This window comes from Caretta caretta, chromosome 8 (assembly GCF_965140235.1).
Source record: "Caretta caretta isolate rCarCar2 chromosome 8, rCarCar1.hap1, whole genome shotgun sequence".
Lineage (NCBI taxonomy): Eukaryota > Metazoa > Chordata > Testudines > Cheloniidae > Caretta > Caretta caretta.
Window position 1 is genome coordinate 88825536 of NC_134213.1, and position 18887 is coordinate 88844422.

At 39.6% G+C, this 18887-nt stretch overlaps 1 protein-coding gene across 2 annotated transcripts; it reads left to right on the forward strand.

Annotated features, from left to right (window-relative positions):
- The first annotated feature begins 246 nt into the window (after window positions 1-246).
- On the forward strand, window positions 247-18656 carry DEPDC1 (DEP domain containing 1). 2 transcript variants are annotated; one of them, XM_048862024.2, is made up of 12 exons: window positions 247-463; window positions 869-1134; window positions 1747-1897; window positions 3076-3191; window positions 3813-3943; window positions 4259-4306; window positions 8764-8904; window positions 9412-10293; window positions 11024-11196; window positions 13465-13641; window positions 13948-14133; window positions 17066-18656. In XM_048862024.2, exons 1-12 carry the CDS (start codon window positions 416-418, stop codon window positions 17204-17206), a joined length of 2460 nt encoding a protein of 819 aa, XP_048717981.2. In that variant the 5' UTR covers window positions 247-415; the 3' UTR covers window positions 17207-18656. The 2 variants fall into 2 exon arrangements, with proteins under 2 accessions (XP_048717981.2, XP_048717982.2); XM_048862025.2 differs by lacking the exon at window positions 9412-10293 and having other exon boundaries at window positions 256-463.
- Window positions 18657-18887: the final 231 nt, after the last annotated feature.

Sequence of the window (18887 nt, forward strand, 5' to 3'; positions counted from 1 at the left end):
CACATGGCCACGGTGTTACAAACGGTGAGGGTGACCCCCATTCAGTACACCACTGCGGCCGCTGCCTGACCGGAGCTCAGGAGCCTGTGGGAGAAGCTTTGGGCACGCTGCGATAGGGCAGGAGCTCAGGGCCCAGGAATGCCCAGCCCCACCCACCTGTTGGCTCACCCCAACATGCGCAGGGCGCGCGCACCCACCTCTCCCGAATGCCCAGGGCTACTTCCTGCTAAGTCACCTGATCGCGCTCTCTGTCATGTGGCCGCCGGGCTCCTCCAATCAACGGCCCCGGAGCGCTCGGGCCGTCAATTCAAACAGTTAGACCACGACGGTTAGCAAGTGTCATCCTGCTGGGTGGTCGCTCCCCTCCCCCAGCACCCGCCATCTCCGGCCTGCGTTCGGAGCCGCGGCGAGCAGCATGGAGAGCCGGCTGGTGACAGCGGGGCCCTACCGCGCCACAAAGCTGGTTAGAGGGGATGGGGGCGGCGGGTCAGCACGCGGGGCGGGGGAGAGTCTGTGGGGTGCCGGAGTGTGAGGTTCAAAGCGCTTCCTGGTGGGGAGGGGGACTGGAGCCCCTGAGGGGACGGGGCAAAGGCAGCAAGGGGCGATGGGGGTCGGGGGGTTGCTGGGGGACTGGAGCCCCTGAGGGGACGGGTGACGGGGCAAAGGCAGCAAGGGGCGATGGGGGTCGGGGGGTTGCTGGGGGGACTGGAGCCCCTGAGAGGACGGGTGACGGGGGAAAGGCAGCAAGGAGCAATGAGGGCTGGGGGCCTGGCTGGAAGGAATGGGGACCCGTGATCTAAATGCGCTCAACTTTTTGCTTTCATCTTGTCTTCCCCCCCCCCCCCCCCCCGTTCCCTCTCCCTTGCAGTGGAATGAAGTTACTAAATACTTTCGAGCAGGGATGCCACTGCGGAAGCACAGGCAACGTTTCAGAAAATACGGGAATTGTTTTAGTGCCGTGGAAGCCGTGGACTGGCTCCAGGAACTGCTTAGGAGCAACAGGAATTTTGGTCCCGAAGTTACTAGGCAACAAACCGTTCAATTACTAAGAAAGTTTCTCAAGAATCATGTAATTGAGGACATAAAAGGAAGATGGGGATCAGAAAATCTAGATGACAACAACAACCTATTCAGGTGCTGTACAGGTGTACACAAATTGCTAAGCTGTGAAAACTAACCAAGAGTACTCTGTAACGGGATCAGCAGTTACTTTACTGTGGGGAAAGTAATTTTCAATCAAAAGCAATACTGATTCACCAAGAAGTCTGCTTTTCCTCTACTCCTTCATTAATAATGCTGTTATGGGCTGCAGCCCAGCATTTCTGTAGCACTAAGTGCAAGGGGCCTTTCCTGAACCCCACCCGGCCCCAGAGCTTGCAAGGTGGATAGCATGCATAAGCATTCCTACATTGTGCTGTCTCCCTCCCACGCCAGTGCCTTCTACAGCGTACATAAGGTATAATTGGAGCAGAATCTTCTCCAAGGACTTAACTTGGAAGTTGAACTTCCCCCTACTGACCTCCAATGAATTTGAGAGAAGGGAATGATAGTCCAAAGCTAATTTGGAATTTTGCCTAATTTAAATTAGGTATATGTTGTAGAGGTGTTCTGTGTTTTCTTCTTTTTATCTTAAGCCTCTAAAGAGTCTTATTGGAATCATCACTGGGCACTAAATTTTTTGATGAAACTAAGTTCTTATTTTTTAATATGTTCCGAATGTATTTACATTTCTCTTGTTAATTATAGATTCCCTTCAACCTCTCCAGTTAAAACTTTGTCAAGAAGGTCCCTGTTGAAAGAGGACACAGAAAATATTCCAAAAGAGGAAGAAAGGCTCTTTAAACTACCACATTTCTCCAGAAGGACTCCTAAAAAATATGAATTACTTGATACTCTGGTAATAACTTGTGCTTCTTATCGTTCATGTGTTCTTTTCAGCATTAGGAAAACAAATATAATCATCTCCTTTAGTGGCTGTATCATCTACTTCTGTAGAATCTTCATCTCCAGCTGAAAAAATAAACTAGCAGTTTCCTCTGGACTACTTTGAAGTACAACAGTATGAGAATGCGACAGAAAGACACAGCAGCCCTGGTAACAAAAAGCCTTTATGCTGTATGTGGCTGCTTAAAGCTTGGAATGCAACATGAACGGTAGATGTTCAAAATACTGTTTGTATGAAAACCATTTTAATTATAAACTTTTACGTGGACTTGCTGAAATCTGACAAATTGGAAATAGTGAAATTAAATATTTCTGGCTTTGAATTGTATGTAGTAGATTGAACTACACTGTACAGTAGAAACTGAAATCGATATATCCAACCTCTTCTCTTACCCACAACTTTAGATTAACAATAGACTGGTATTGGCTTATTCTTTTTTTTTTTTTCCCTCATTTAGTCACATAATAGCAGAACTAAAAAAGATCACTTAATGCTCTTCCTCATTCCCCCCCGAATATGTTTTATATATTTAAATATTTTATTCTTTTTTGTCAGATGATTAAGAATTTATGAGGAATCTTAGAAACTATACATTTTAGGAACACTAAATCAGGGTACATTACTTAGCTGTTAAATTGCTTAACTCTACAACCTTGAATGTAGCTGACCGGTCATTATTTGTTTTATACTTTTGCTAATTTTTTTTTGTGTTTCTGACTTTCTGAATTTAGGCCCCAGTCTCAGTCCTGCAAGCACTTATGCATGCATTCAGTATTTAGGGCCTTGGTCTCACATTTCATTCTGCATTTTGTTACTTTTTGCCTTTAAATTTCAAAATTATGGAAGTATGGTTGGGGTTTTTTTTCTGCAGTGGACGGCAAACATTTCTGTGGATGGAAAAGAGCTTTAGCCTTCTGTTTTAAGATGGGAGAAGACCCATTTAGTGTTAAGAGATCTTAAATTATAAAAAAGAAAATGAATGTGTTCTTTAATTTAGAATAGAGCCTTTTTACAAGTGTATGTGAGTAGGTTTTTGTTTTTAAATAACATTTTACTGGAATTTTGAGTTTGGCTTTTGAGCTACTTCAGAGAGTCAACAAAATATAACATGCATGATTGCTTATTTGTAGGAGAACATAGAAAACACAAAAAGTGAAATAATGGAAGAGGACAAGGAAAACTTACACAGGAAGAAAATAAGTCAAGAGGATATAGAAGAAATTTGGCGAAACATAATTTTGATACAGTAAGTCAATAACAAACTGGAAATGGTTGGGGAGGGCGTGTGTATATATCTTTTCCTGCCAGTACATATGGATTAGGCCATTTTAGCTTCAACATACCATCAGAGCAGAAGGTACATCCATGAGTATATGCTGTGTCAATAATCAATGATCTAAACAAGTGTTTAAATTTTTCAGAAAACTTTTTAATCCTGCAGAAGGAGTAGTTCTGCTAAGTTACACAAGTAACCCATGTACTTTCTAATATATTATCAAGGACCACAGTATTATATTTAGGAAAGTTGCTAAAGTAAATATTATAAGGAGTGAGAATTGCACGTTGAGTAGCTGATTTTCTCTTCCTCCTTTCCTTTGTGGTGTGTATCTGGCACACTTCCTCAAACGCTGAATTTATGGCCTGCTTCTTGTTGTTGGCTCTTTCTATTGGTTCAGACAGACCTTTAGTCTGTGGCATAAAAACTTATCTCTGACACTTGGAAGCTTTGGTCTTGGACTAAGAACTTAGAGTTTAATAAGTTAAATTTTGAGGTTTTATTGCTTGTTGAAGAGGTACTAAAGTAATTAGCTTGGTTCACGTGCTATCAAGACTTCTGAAACAACATTTGTTCTCTTCCACCCTACAGCTTGCAAACCATTTTAGGTCTACCATCTTTGGAAGAAGTCTTGCACTCAGCACAAGTAATTCCTCAATATGTCATGTACAACATGACTAACACAAGTAAACATGGTGTTGTTGTTCTGCAAAACAAATCAGGTTTGGTTTTGGTTTTGACATTTGCTTCAAGTGCCAGTATTTAGTTATTGTCAAGTGGTGGATGACAGTAATTAACTATAGTAGTACTTAAAACAGATTTGCTTAGGGTGATAACTTCTGTAGTCTACTTTTCTTTCAAAATTAAAAAGTAGGGCAGGTGAGAATGTAATAAGTATAGTGATTCTATGTATTCTTTTAAAACTAATTAAATTCTATATATGATCTTCCTGTATTTAAAGTTTAACATCAGGTGGCTAGAGTATATAGTATATAGTGGCAGTTGCTGAACAATTTTCTTAAATTTTTTTTTTGCAGAAGACCTCCCTCATTGGGTATTGTCAGCTATGAAGTGCCTTGCATACTGTAAGTTATACAAAAGTAGTCTTTAAAATTTCAGATATGAAGAAGCTTATTTTGAGGAGTGGAAATTCCAAAATGTTTGCTTATACGTGAGAGGTACTAAGCTCTTCTACACTGGATGCAAGTTCAACTATATCTAACAACCTGATGTATTCAGAAGATATAACAGTAGGCTGCATAAAACAATTGTGTACAGAGGTGACCTATAAGGAAGAAGAGGTAAAGATAATGAAGTTACATGTGCATTAAAGAGAAAAGAGATCCTATAAACCAATGTACTACTCCTAATCATTGAGTAGACTACCTAAATATCCTAGTACCAGGTTGCACTCTGTGGATCCATGCATGAATCTCTCCCTGCCCTTTCAGAAGGGGATGGACAGCTGGGGATTTTAACTGAAGTGAGAGGAAGACGGCAACATTCCCCAACCAATTAGGGAATCTGCAGGAACATACAACTTAGAACTCAATTAATGTTATATGGAGCCCTGCTATGCTGGAGGACCTCACTATCTCCTCTCACTATAAGGAGGGGTCCAAGTGGTAGCTACAGACTGCTGAGTCACTGGAAGAAGCTATGCTGGCAGGAGCTGGGCAGAGATGAAACTTGAGTCTTCAGGCACAGTGCCTCTGTGGTTCCTTCTCAGATGTGGTATTCCAGGGACTAAACTACCTGCTTCTTGCACAGAATTGCTTGCTTCTCCCAGGCTGTGAAATAATTCAGAAAAAACTCTGAGCCAAACCTTGAAGAGTTTGCTAGTTTGGCCTAGCCCAGCCCATAATGTGATTATTTTTATTTTTTCTGAATAGGCATCAACAGTGCTCAAGATTTTTGGCATTCTTGATGTAAAATATTCCATAGTTTCCACTCTAAAGAACTATCTTTATTAGCCACTATCCATAACTGAAGGTGTGACAAACTTGCAGCACAGTCCTCTCCACTCTAGTTTTTATATAGAAAAGAGGGAATGAAATGAAGAAGTGGAATATTTTCAAGACATAGGTATATGTTCCTACATTGTAGAATCAGTATAGCAAAATTAAGCAAATTCTCTTGAGAAATGAATGGGTGTCACTTCTATCTATGTAATGATCTACACTGCATTTTTCAGGTTGTTGGCTTTTCCCTGGACTAAAATAGCCTTTTTAAAAATAATATAAAAATTAGCAAAGTTTATAAACTTTAAAAAAAAAATTTACACATGTGAAGTGGGCTAATAGAAATGACTTCACTTGGGATTTTGGGATGTCAGTCTTTCACTTACAGTAACTCCTCACTTAACAGTGTAGTTATGTTCCTGAAAAATGCAACTTTAAGTGAAACTATGTTAAACGAATTCAGTTTTCCCATAAGATTTAATGTAAATGCGAGTGGTTAGGTTCCAAGGAAATTTTTTGGGGCAGACAAAAGGCATTATATACTGTACTGTACTGTGGTTGAGAGGTGCTCCTGGCTTACCTCACACAGGCACAGCCCGCTACAGACAATGAGGTAGGAAAGGATGCTAGGAAGCGCCTTGCGCAGCATCAGCAGCAGCTTTCCCCCAGAAGAACAGGCACCGACTTTGCCAGGGGATGCTCCAGGCCCGCCTATTCCCAGCCCCTCTCCACCTCCTCCCCGGAGCACGCCGCATCCCCGCTCTTCCCTCTTCCTCCCAGCTCTTGCCTGCCGCCAAACAGCTGTTTGGCAGCTAGGGAGACGCTGAGAGGGAGGGAGAGGAGGCGGAGAAGAGGAACTTGTGCAATGCTCCCTTGCTGCTGCTCATCCACAGTCGCTGCTCATCCACAGAATCCTACAGTGGACAGAGCAGGCAGCCAAATGACATTATAAGGGAGCATTGCACAACTTTAAACGAGCATGTTCACTAATGGAGCAGCGACATAACTTTGAAACAACGTTAAGCGGGAGGACGTTAAGTGAGGAGTTACTGTAAAAAACAAAAAAAACACACAGTTTATAAATGCTGTTGAACAAATATGTATGACTATGTTGAAAGTCTTGTATCCAATTGAATTCTTCATCAGTTGTACAGAATCTGATGTGTAACTTTTTTTTTTTTTTTTGGAGAGAGTTTGGAGAGGTAGGGAAAACATGAATTTGACCTCATCGAGTTTCCTGCAGAGCAGTTCTCCTCAAAGAAGCAGTTTGGGGCATGCAAAATTTAGAAATGTCATGTCTTCCAACTCACCATTTCACATGTACTGTACAGTAACTCCTCAGTTAAAGTTGTCCTGGTTAATGTTGTTTCATTGTTATGTTGCTGATCAGTTAGGGAACATGCTCATTTAAAGTTGTGCGATGCTCGACTGTTATGTTGTTTGGCTACCTGCTTTCTCCACAGCTGGGAGCCGCCCTAAGCGGACCCCCCTCCCCCCCAACAGTGCCGTCCGCCCACCGGCAGACCTCATGGATCGGTCCCTTCCCCCTCCTCCCCCTGCCTCCTGCCCGCGGCAGTCAGCTGGCTTGTGGGGTTTAGGAGGGAGGGAGGGAGGAGTAAGGACTCGGTGCGCAGGCTTCCCCTGCCTCCTGAACACAGCTGATTGCCCTGGGCAGGAGGTAGGGTGGGGAGGGAGGGGGAGCCTGCGCGCCGAGTCCGCATTCCTTCCTCCTGAACACCGCAAGCCAGCTGATTGCCCCAGGCAGGGGGGATGGGGGAAGACTCGGCGCGCCTCCCCCGTCCCTCTCCTGCCTGCGGCAATCAGATGGCTTGCCACATTCAGAAGGGAGGGGGGAGGAGTGAGGACACAGCATGCAAAGTAAAGGGGGAGGGGGCTTGAGGGAAGGGGGGGGGCTTGGGGGCAGGGGTGGAGTGGGCGGGCTGAGGGTTGAGTGATGACGATCCTGACAGGGAATGCTGCTCCAAAGTGATTAGGGAAGTTGGTCATCTAATGACTTGCTATAAAGAAATTTACCGGGGGTGGGGGGGGAAGGAAAGCAAAACAACAATCTCTCAATGTGTTTTTTTTAGTTCAGTAAGTTCAGCAAGAGGAGCAGCCGGACAATCCACCCTCTTCCAATCTCTGACTCCACCACCTCAACCAAGCTTCATACTCAGCAATGATGACTGTAGTATTAAATTGCTTGTTTAAAATAGTTTAAAATGTATATAATGCCTTTTGTCTGACAAAATAAAATTTGTCTGGAACCTAACGCCCCCCCCCCCCCCCTTTACATTAATTCTTATGGAGAAATTGGATTCGCTTAACATTGTTTCACTTAAAGTCACATTTTTCAGGAACATAACTACAACGTTAAGTGAGGAGTTACTGTATCTGCATTGGTGCCTGTGCCACTGTGTGGCTTTTTTGCGGCCTCTCTCCCCACAACCTCCAGCAAAGCTCAATAAGAAGCTATGATGGCTGTGTCATTGCATGCATATATGTGTCTCTCTAACTGTTCGGTAGCAGCTGCAGAAGGGGCTCATATGCAGCTAATAGAGCCTGGAGTTAAGTTTGCACTGGGTGATTCACAGAAAGTGACATTCCCCCATTTCATGCACAGCCCCTAAAAAGCCAGAGTCCATTTGTGAAGAAAACTAAAGGAAAATGGGGACAGGGCAGAGGCTGTTGCTTTGCTTCATCCTAGCCCATCTTTCTGTGGGAGTATGGTGGAGACCCATCTGCAGGGAAACTCTGGTTCAGTTTATTCTCTCCTTGTTTTCACCCATGCCCATAAATTGGTTCATTATATGGTTCATTGCACACTTTTGAAGATGCTGTAGTGGGTGAAGAGCAAACCTAAAGTGAGCAGTTGTGATCATCTAGGGGGGATACAGGTGAACAAAGTTTGCTGTTATTGCACCAGTTATGTAAGCTTTCAGTAGTGTGTGCTCACTTAAAATAAAAAAGCACACCTATCTCCCAGATGGAAAAAAGAAACGAAACTTCAGCAGCTTTATTAGTGAATTGAGCCCTAAGCGTCTTGAATATGGAAAAAATCTTAAATCTATTCAGAGTATCTAAAAATAAACTCCTAGGTGCCTGTAACTTTTGTTTTATTGCTTATCTCTATGTAATCTGTTTGATTTGAGGGTGGGGCTGTTGTAGTAATTTTAACAGAAAAACTAAGATTAATTGCTTCTTTTGACTCCTTTTTTAGGAGTGGGTGAGAAGCAGAAAGGGTTGAAGTAGTCAAATAAGGGACTTCCTCTAATTTATTAATATTGAAGTATCTATCTTCTAAAGTTGAGCGACAGCTTCTTGCTCATCTGTTGCTATATAAACAGTTTTATTCTGTTTCTGCGTACTAGTTACACAAGGCTGAACTATTGGTCCAATGTTTGTATAAGTAGATGGCTGACATGACACTCCTTGAGAAATACTAGGCCATCCCTACCATTCTTTCTGCTAATGTTGCAGAAGTTTTTTGTTGTGTGGTGTTTTTATTTATTTATTTATTTTAAATATGTGATTATGAGAATAGTACTGTCATGAGCCTTCTTTCCTCGCCTTCTTTTTAGGGCCTAGAAGTAATGACATGAGCCAACCAACTTACGTTGGTTTTGAACGGGATGTGTTCAGAACAGTTGCTGATTACTTTCTCAATCTACCTGAACCATTGCTTACTTTTGAATACTATGAACTGTTTGTGAACATTCTTGGTATGTATGACTTGAGAAATAATGTATTTTGTTAAGTGTTAAGTACAAATTTGAGTCTAGTGGGTTACATATATGTAACTGTGTGCAGAATTTGGCCCCCAATCTGTATGGCAGTATGAATTTGTGGGAGGCCACCAGTGCAGTAGTAGCTCTACATTATAATCTGAGTGAAAATAGAATTACATTCTTGTGACAATAAATCCATATAAATTATCTGGTCTGATACTGTCAAAGTATAATAACCACAGTCTCAAATAGTGTAAACTAATCCTTGTCTTGTTTCTAAAAGCTAAATGTAAAGTTTTATTGTCCTTAATCCTGCATGTATGGGCTGTTTGTTGCATGTCTTGTAGTTAAAAAAAAAAAGCATTAAACAACTAACCATGTGGACTATATTAATGTCTTATATTTGTTAACTGTTCTGTTTTACTTAGCTACTTCAGTTCGTTCTTATCTTGTTCACTTTCACACCGCTTGCATCTTAACTTGTATTTCATTTTCTGATAGTTGTGTGTGGCTACATCACAATTCCATATAGACCCAGTGGAAAATACTGTATCCAAGATGAGGCGTGTGACCCACAGCCTTCAAAAACTCTGCACTTGAACTCTTTCAAGTCAACTGAATGTCTTCTACTAAGTTTACTTCGAAAAGAGACTGAAAAACAAGAGGAAGAATCTGAGCCTTCTGGAAATATTTCCCAAAATGAACATACTCTTCAAAAAGGATGTGCTAAAAAATTACAGCACTACAACTTTGCGTGTAAACAAGCCAGTGCTCATGACTTAAGAGGAGAAAGCTGTCAAAATCTGTCAGGTTTAAAGAATGAACAGGCCCAGCCTCTCAAACTTAGGGCAAGGTGCTATTCTTTGGAACGAATTGCAGCTACTACCTCAAGTTTTTGTAGTGAAGTGGGATCAAACTCCCTCTATCAATCTGACATTAACATAAAGTCAGGCAAAAATAAGGAAAACCCACTACTACACTCTGGGTACAAAGCAGAATCGCTGTTGAATATTGGATCAAATAGCACTGGGCAGAAACAACCGTGTGGTTCCAGGAGAGTGTCTGCGTCAACAGTTCACGATCAAGAGCTATGTAATGGGAATCACAAATCTAAGCAACTCTGCAGGTCTCAGAGTTTACTTGGAAGCAGTAAGTCCAGAAATTGCAGTGGCATCAATACACCTGTTGCTGAAATCACAGTAAAACCATATCCAATAGTTCATCTTGGACAAAGGAAATCAAGTACTACCAGTGTGATTACTATAGTAGAAAATGAGCCTATGGATTCTGATATCACAGTCAATAAACGACTCTGCAAAAGTGTAGTAGAACTTTCAGAAAACTCTTTCATTCCAGCTTCCTTTATATTGACTGGCACGCAAAGTAAGATTGCTCTTCAAAGCATGTGGTATTGGCTTACTGTGTTGACTAACTGTCTCTGCTTTCCTACTTTCTTTAGCTCCATTGTTGGATTTTTAAATAGCAAAATCTGTTTTTCATGGTTTGTTTAAAGAATATTCTAATGGCTATGAAGTTAAGTAACTTAACTAATTATATTAAATACAAGCTTTTGTTATCTTCCATAATACATGCTTTTGGGTAGTATCCTCTCTTCTCCAAATAGTGATGTCTAAGCAGTTCACCATATTTTGCTCTTTGTTCAAAGTAAGTACTATTCCTTGTGATACAAACATCTGAAAGGAATCAGCATAGACTTCCCTGCTTCTAAGTGATGTCTCTTCACAGTTGTTGAAACTGGATGCTGAATGAAGTTTATAGGAGTCTTTAGAAGCCTGGAAATTGGCTAACCAATATATAATATAATAACAGAAAATACTCGACACTGATGTGCAGAAATAGCTTCAGTTATATTCCTTATCTGGTCTTGACCTGAGCCAATAATGTGTCAGAACAAAATGAGATAAATTGGGGGTGAAGACCATGCAAAAAATGTTGAAATAACTTTGATCCCTTTAAAGCACAGTCTTCTCTAACATAAAAAGTGGCTGCTGTCTTAACTGAATAAAATGAAATTGCTGATATTGATGTACCACTATCCTTCATATTGTTTCAAAACTTAATTACACCTGTTTTTATAATTATTAACTTCTAGATCTTCTCCGGCCTCATTTAGAAAGGGTTGCCATTGAAGCACTACAGATATGCTGTTTGTTGCTTCCTCCACCAAATCGTAGAAAGCTTCAACTCCTAATGCGTATGATCTCTCGAATCAGCCAAAATGTTGATATGCCTCGACTTCATGATGCAATGGGCACAAGGTCTCTGGTAAGACATCTTCTTCTAAGAGTATGGATAGCTTTATTCAATAGCATAAAAATAATGCTTAAATCTGAGAAAAGCAAGAATATTCAATGTTAAAGGAGGAACTTAGTCTTTGTCTCACTACATCTAGTATGTAACACAGATATGTCACCCCGGTATACTTGTGAAAATCTGTATCAAAGTGAACTCTCTTGTTTAACTCCATCTGAACATATTCAAAATAGGTTTTTGGGAAAACGCTTTATTTGAACAGCCTTTATTAACTTTCTAAAAGAACAGAAAAGATTCAGTATCCTTTTTGCTTCAGTGTTGTCCCGTTCCTTCTACACCTCACTGTCGATAACTAAATTGATATTATGAATTAAATTCCTACAAAACCTTGTAAGTATTTTTTAACTGACTCTCTGTTTTAACTGATATGAACACAAAACTTATTTTGCTTTCCTGTATCTTAAAAGGTCTAATGGCTACGTTTTGAAAAATAGTTTTTGGCTAAAACTCTTGCTGAGTGTCTACTTGAGGTAGTTTATTTTTGTTTTGTCCAGTATGGAGTGAATTTCCAGAGCTGAGTGTTAGCATAGCCTTTTTATTATATAAATATTGTGTCAGGACTCTAGCTATTGTACACCGATGCCACTAGATCTTAAAATTAAAGAATGGACCTAACTGTAGGGTTTACATTTTGAACTCTAGTAGGTCCGATGTCAGAAAGGAAACAGAAGTGAGTCTGTGGAAAGGCTTAAAGAATAGCTGTAAGGACTGAGTTTAAGCTTGCAGTGGAAAGAATAGAGGTATTTACAGTTGTTAGAATGACATCAAACCTGTAGGTTCTCTTACCTTAGTACCTACAGTTATTTTAAAACACATTAAACAAATACTGATTCAAGAATGTTAATTAAAAATGGGAAACAAGAAATGAGTAACTACTTGTCAGTTATTGCAAGTGATGTAACAGAGGTTCCGACCATTTATGCCATCTTGAAATCTCATAATGCTTCTTTTTTGTGCAAGAGACAAGGGTGTTAGCCAGTGAGCCCTAGACTATTAAAGTTTTCGTACATAAACTGGAAGGATGGTGAAGAAATTAGTATAGTTTTGATTGAAGTATGGAGCTAGAAGCTAGGCAGATCTGAGTTGTATTCCCAAATCAGTGTATACAGCCCTTACTACAGTGGGGCCTTTATCAGTGATTGGGGCCTCTAGATCCTGCCACAACACAGTCTGTAATTATTCTGGGGAGTTCATAAATATTATTAATAAAGTGATTTGAGATCTGCAAATGGAAGACCGTGTATAAGTGCAAATTATGTGCTGAGTTTTTGATTGGCTTTTTTTTTTTTTTTAAGGAGAGCACTTCCCCTAACTTCAACTGAATATTGTTCACTTCTTACCTAAACTATTGCTGTATTGCTGCAAAATGTTCAGAAACTGCCATGTTTCATCCCAAAAATGACTGTTTCATAGACAAACCTATTCCTATTGCATTTTGTAAAGCACTTGGGATCCACTAATACATTTGGGTGAAATGTGCCAAATAAATACTAGTTCATTATTCATTTAGAGCTGTTGGCTTCCCTCTGCTACCTTAAGCAGAGGGGAGCTAAATTTGGAAGAACCTAGTGGGCAGGTGAGGAATAGAAATATCAACTCTGTGGCATGTTAGCTTCTAGATCAGTGGTTCTCAACCTGATAAACATTGTGGGCCACATATGCAGCTCTCTATATATTATGTGGGCCGCATCCACACAATATATATACTATCTGTGTGGCCCTGGGGATGTTACATGGGCCACAGCTGTGTTGATTGGGCCAGGGGTTGAGAACCACTGCTCTAGATTCTGCAAGCATTAACTCCCTCTGAGTCTCCTCTTCTGCTGTTACTGTGCAAAACCGGGAGAAGTTTCCATGGGGAAAAGTAACCCAGATAGCTATTTCAAGATGTGTGGCTTTTCCTACATAGTGGAGAATGTGATGCAGTTTTCTTGGACTCTTCTTCCTGGTTAAATCTTTTTTAAATTGAAACTAAAAACTAAGCTCTGGTTAATCATAAGAACAGAGCATAATTCTAATTTTATACAAAAATCACTATGTTTCAAATGGGGGGAAATGGCAGATTTCCTCCTTGCTCTATCAATGTATGTCAATAGTGCAGGAAGGTGAGGTACTTTGATGCAAATCTGTAGCAGGGAGTGCAGTACGGAGCTGCAGGGAGAGAGAAAAGAATCCAAATGCTATAGTTGTACATACTAACAACCTGTTAAATACTTGTAGATGATACAGACTTTTTCTCGATGTGTGTTATGCTGTGCGGAAGAAGTGGACCTTGATGAGCTACTTGCCACAAGATTAGTTTCATTTCTAATGGATCATCAGCAGGACATTTTTCAAGTTCCAGCTTACCTACAGGTTGCAGTGCAAGATCATATAGAATCTCTAAAGAACGCTCAGGTGGGTCCTGTGACAAAAAGTTGAAACCCCTTTGCTAATCGCTGTTTATGAATTGTAGGGTATTAAACTACTACTGTTAGTTTAAAAAACAAAACTATATTCCATTCCCTTTTTTTTTTTTAAAGTACAAACTTTCATGCAACTAGCTTTACAATTATAGATAGGTTTTTCACTTTTTTTAGCAATTTAACTTATTAAAACTTGCATTTAATTTACAATGTAATTGAATGAGTGAGGCAATAACTTTGCAACCAAGCAAGATCCTTCAAGCATGTGTAGACTCTTTTGTTGCCATTCTTGTTTCAGTTCCAACATCCAGGGGAAGACATCAGTGCTATTTTGCCAACTTATTCATATTGTAAGCGGATAACTCCTCAGGAGTTTGATGAACAAAAAGTTTCTACCTCTCAAGCTGCAGTTGCAGAACTCTTGGAGAACATTATCCGGGACAAAAGCTTGTCTCTGAGAGACAAAAAGAAAAAGCTAAAACGGGTAAGAAAAGAAATGGGCTATTTTTTTTTTTTTGGTGGGACTTTGGTTTTGGGTTTTTTTTTTTTTAGAACACTCAGTTGCAGCATGCAAATTGGTTTTAAAACATGCATAGAGGTGGAGGAGAGAATTAGTTACCTAATTACTAGATCCTAGCACATCAGCAAACTCTTTAAAAATGAATTCTAGTCTGATAGCAAAAAGAATTGGGTACAGCCATCTGGATGAGTGCTTGTTGTGATGGCAAGTTCTGATCCTGTTTTGAAGGGAGCTTGGTCTCCACTACAAGAATTCATGTTGATTAGCAACAATGTTTTTCAAACTAAGCACAATTTAAGAGTAAAACACAAATCATTTTTTTTCAAAGCCCTCTGCTTTAAATACCAACTCTGCGGTAGAAATTAGTTATTTCTTGTGATATACTAAATGCACCAGATTTCTTGTTTCATTTTTGTGCCAGGATCTTCACTAGGTAAAACTCTGATGTGAAGGGCACAAAAATAAAAATAGTAGTTTTGGTTAAAATTTTAAGACCAGACTATTCGGAATGAGAAGCCCTCTTATGACCAAATAACTGGTACTTTCTAACATACTCATAGAATTCTGAATAACTTACATATTGCTTCAGGTTATCTGATATTTCTAAATTCTACTAATCTGCTGCCCAGCAGTCAAACTAAAAGCTCAACAACTTTGGCAGGACTTAATGCTAGAGGATTTTTTTTCTCTTGCAGAAACCCTTTGGCAAATATCTCTGATCAGTGAATAGTGTACTTGTCCCAGAATTTACTAAGCACATCTTGTGACTCAAACACAGCTCCACAAAAGCTGCTTTTAAATCTTCAAGTTGCCCCCTTCTCCCTCTTCCACTCCCCCTCCTCCAGCCTCCACAAAAATAATGATTTTTTAGGACTTGAAATGTTTCTTAAACTTGGTCACAAACCAAAAGGCTGGCCCTCCATTTTTTTTTAATTAATTGAAACTGGTTGTATGAAATAAATAGTAGCAGCATTGGTAGATTAAATCTTTTGACTACCCCCAAATTTCTGTGTGGAAACGGGAGGGAATTCCCCATGTACCCCTTGCCTTTCATCCCTGCAAGGGTCAGGCTACAGCCTCTGCAGAGTAGGGAGTGTAGAGAGACCTCTAGCTGTAGCCCTTTGATCTTGGGGCTCACTGCATTTGCTCTAAACTGGCCCTGTATGCATATGTATTTTTGGACAAAAATGCTCAGGTGTTGTGATATTGAAATGCACAAGTTTGCCTCAGTAGCTCAAGCTGAGGCCTAGGTCTAGCAGAAAGCCAGACAGATAAAAGTACAATGCTCATCTGCACAGCCACAACACACTGTAATTTCTAAATAAAATTACTGTGCTGGAATAGTTGGTGAATTGTTGTTCCTTCATTATACCTGAACGCAACCAGAAAAGTGCATATTGCTTCTCTAGCATTTTTTGGCACTCTGCAGTGCGTCCAGTGACTTTTTGTTTGAAACTGATGGGGGGGGCAAATATTGTTTGGAAGTGGTACACCAAAAACTCAATGAGCACATGCACCACAGTCTGGGAACTTCTCATATAAAGTCAATTAATTTGTAAGACTGCGTGAGGCCATGAGAATATGTAAGAATTAGTAGTCTTACTCTCAGCGATTGAGGCAGACACTACATACTTTCCTGAAACGATAACCCTGTGGAGCATGTTGCTTTTTTTGTGGGGTTTTTTTTTTTAAATCTATATGCTCTTTCCTTTAGGAGTAGGTCCAATTATTTCTCCCACCCACCCCAAGCCTATAAACTGTGCTGTCATTTTGAAAAAGCTGACTTCATCAGCAGAAAGTTTTTGGTCTGTTGAAATAAGTTCATATACCACTTATCCTCTTCCCGACCACTGCACCAAAAAATTGAAGAGATAATAGGAAAGCAGCTTGGTTTCAGAAACCCATTTTTTTATGTGATATTCCATATCTACAGATATGGAAAACAGGATGAGTAGGAAGCTTTCCTAGTACCATCAATATTTTCATAATCTAAACTTTAATGCAAAAAACTATATTTCTGTTGTTATGGTCATAAAAGATTCCAAATGAGAACAGAGTGTCTGCCAGTGCAAGACTGTCTTCCTTTGTCTGCAGATAGATGGCTCCAGTTTTGCTATGCTGCAGAAGGGTGAAAGCTGATTGGAATGTTCAGAACTTTGTGGATGGTGCAAACTGATAAGCCTCATGTCTATGTCACTGCTGTTTGACAAAGTCAGGAGCAACAGCAGAGAATAATATTTAAAATGGAGAGATGAGTGTAGTTCTGCATGAGGGTAACTGGCATTGGCTGAGTACAGGATAGAGGAGTGCTTGCACATACCTCCATCTCAAACACAGTAGCCAGGAGACCATGGAGTGGGCGTGGGAAAGAGAGAGAATGTACTTCTTTTTCGTGAGAGAGAGAGAGAGAGAGACTTCAAAGTTATCAGAGTCGGATCTGAAAGATAAAACCCATGAACAGGGTTCAAACATGCCATCCTGGTAGGTATTCTAGCACCTCTTTCCCAGCAGCTGTTGGAGGCAGAAAGAGAAGGAAAAGAGGAGAATTAGCCGTAGAGAGGAACTAAAGAGTTAAGCCATGCTATATTATAGAAAAGAAAATGTAGAGTAAAGCATTGAAGGGAAGTAAGGCCTGACAAAAATACAAAATAGGGAGTACTATACACTTTTTTTAAACAATGCATTAAATAGAAATGGGATAATGTTACAGTTTAATGCAGTACAAAATGGTTATTTTCCTGTAGGGCAGGAGCCAGGGGTTTGGTAGGATATCACAGCAAAGCTATTTTTCATCCTGCCTAGCAGGCTTACTCCCCAGACTGATAGTTGTCTAATCAGGTTCAGTTATATTCTTTTAAGTAGTCTTTTTTATAATTACTCTTTTTTGTTTTTTTAGTTTCAGAAGGAATATCCACTGATCTACCAGAACAGATTTCCAACTACAGAAAGTGAAGCAATATTATTTGAAAACAAACCAACAATTAAGCAACCAATGCTTAGCCTGAAAAAACCAAAGTTTCGTAGCCTAAGATACTAATTCAACTATACCTCTTGAATTTATTTATCTGGTTGGTATATGCATAGTCTAGTGAAGGATACTTACTATGAAAATCTGATATTTACTTTGTGGAGGGGGAGAGAGATGTGCACATGCACACTTTTTATGTTAAAAGGTGCCAAAGTATCTTTGTTCTGGAGATCATTTTTCACTTATCAAATCTTGAAATGAGATAAATATTTAATGTTTACAAGTTACCCAACACATGCAAACAAATACTGAGTTGTATGTGTTGAATCTCAGAAGTAAAAAGAAATGTGAAAAGAAACATGAAGTTATTAGTAACCAAAAAATGTCTGTGTGATATTACTAGAGTCTGGGAAACTAATAGTATGCATATTGTTGTAACTTTTGTGTTAAATCTGTTTTGAAAATGATGCTATTTAAATTGTAGTTTTGGTTTTTAATAATTTCTTGTGTACTGTATAAATGCTCTGGTTGGCTACTCCGTATAGTGTGTACTTGCAAAAAAAGATTACCTTTTTGGATTGAAAAAGGTGACATCTGGGCCTCACTGGCTTCAGTAGGGCTAGAAATTCACCCTAGGTTACGGATTAATCTGTTTATCCAACTTCAAACTCATATATACTTTTCATTTTGCACTCATTTGTAAATCATTAAAATCATTTTAACTTTTTAATATATTTATACATGTTAAAACTATTATACTTGGTTTTATATATATTTCTAATTTTTGATGGAAAGCTGGTCTCAAATACATGGATAACTGACCTGAAACACTGCTTGAACAAAATAAGGAAGAGGGGAGGATGATATATACCTACACTGAACCAAATTGGCATATAGGTATTGTATATTAGGCCTCAGTGTTTTATTTATAACACTGCTGAGCTGGCTTTTACAAGACTTTTGGAAAATGTCTGTATTGTTCCCTTTCTTAAACATCATGGGTGATATTATGGCCCTAATGAAGGCAATGGGAGTTTTCCTGTTGACTTGATGGCTAGGATGTCATCCCTTGTCTTCAGCAGGATTTTAAATCTCTGTGCAATAAATTTCACATCTTGAAAGTAGGTTTTTTTTTTCCCAGGTATTTCCATACACTATGCTAACATTTGTGTACTATTTTTGTTGTTGTTGCCAGGGTTTTTTGTGGGTGGGTTTGATTTTTGTCTTTTAAATTCAGGACAACATGTGCATATGCAGGGAGCTTTTGTTGGGGGGTGGGTTTGTTTTATCCATTCAGTTTTATGGGTCACTTATTTGTCCATTCCTTAAGCACTTTTATGTATTGTTAAAGGTATAAATTAGATGTAAATGGTCACTGCTAGTTATGCTGGTGATTTAATGTAGTTAAATCACAGTTTATTTATCTATCTAATGCAAAAGCCTTGTCATAATGTTAAACTCTTTTGCACGTTGTACATGCATGTTAAGCCATACTGAAACTAAACTTTGATTGTAGGGAGCACGTGTTTTTGTGTGTGTAGTTTTTAAACTCTGGATTTGTAGATAATCTTTTTGGATGAGTCCTGGGCCTATTGTAGTCAATGGGAGTTGTACCACTAATTTCACCCTTTAACAATCCAGATCCAGCCCCTAAATTCAAACATGTGGAACTGTATACATGTGAGTAGCCCTACAAGGGGATTACTCTTTGTAAGTGTTTGTAGAATTGGGCTCCAGCTTGTACATAAAG

Bases quoted from the DNA above. Each gene is read 5' to 3' on its own strand.
- DEPDC1 (XM_048862024.2), top strand. From the start codon at position 416: ATGGAGAGCCGGCTGGTGACAGCGGGGCCCTACCGCGCCACAAAGCTG. The intron at 3,944-4,258 runs GTTTGGTTTTGG...TTTTTTTTGCAG, and splicing joins TGTTCTGCAAAACAAATCAG to AAGACCTCCCTCATTGGGTA. The intron at 11,197-13,464 runs GTAAGACATCTT...AAATACTTGTAG, and splicing joins CAATGGGCACAAGGTCTCTG to ATGATACAGACTTTTTCTCG.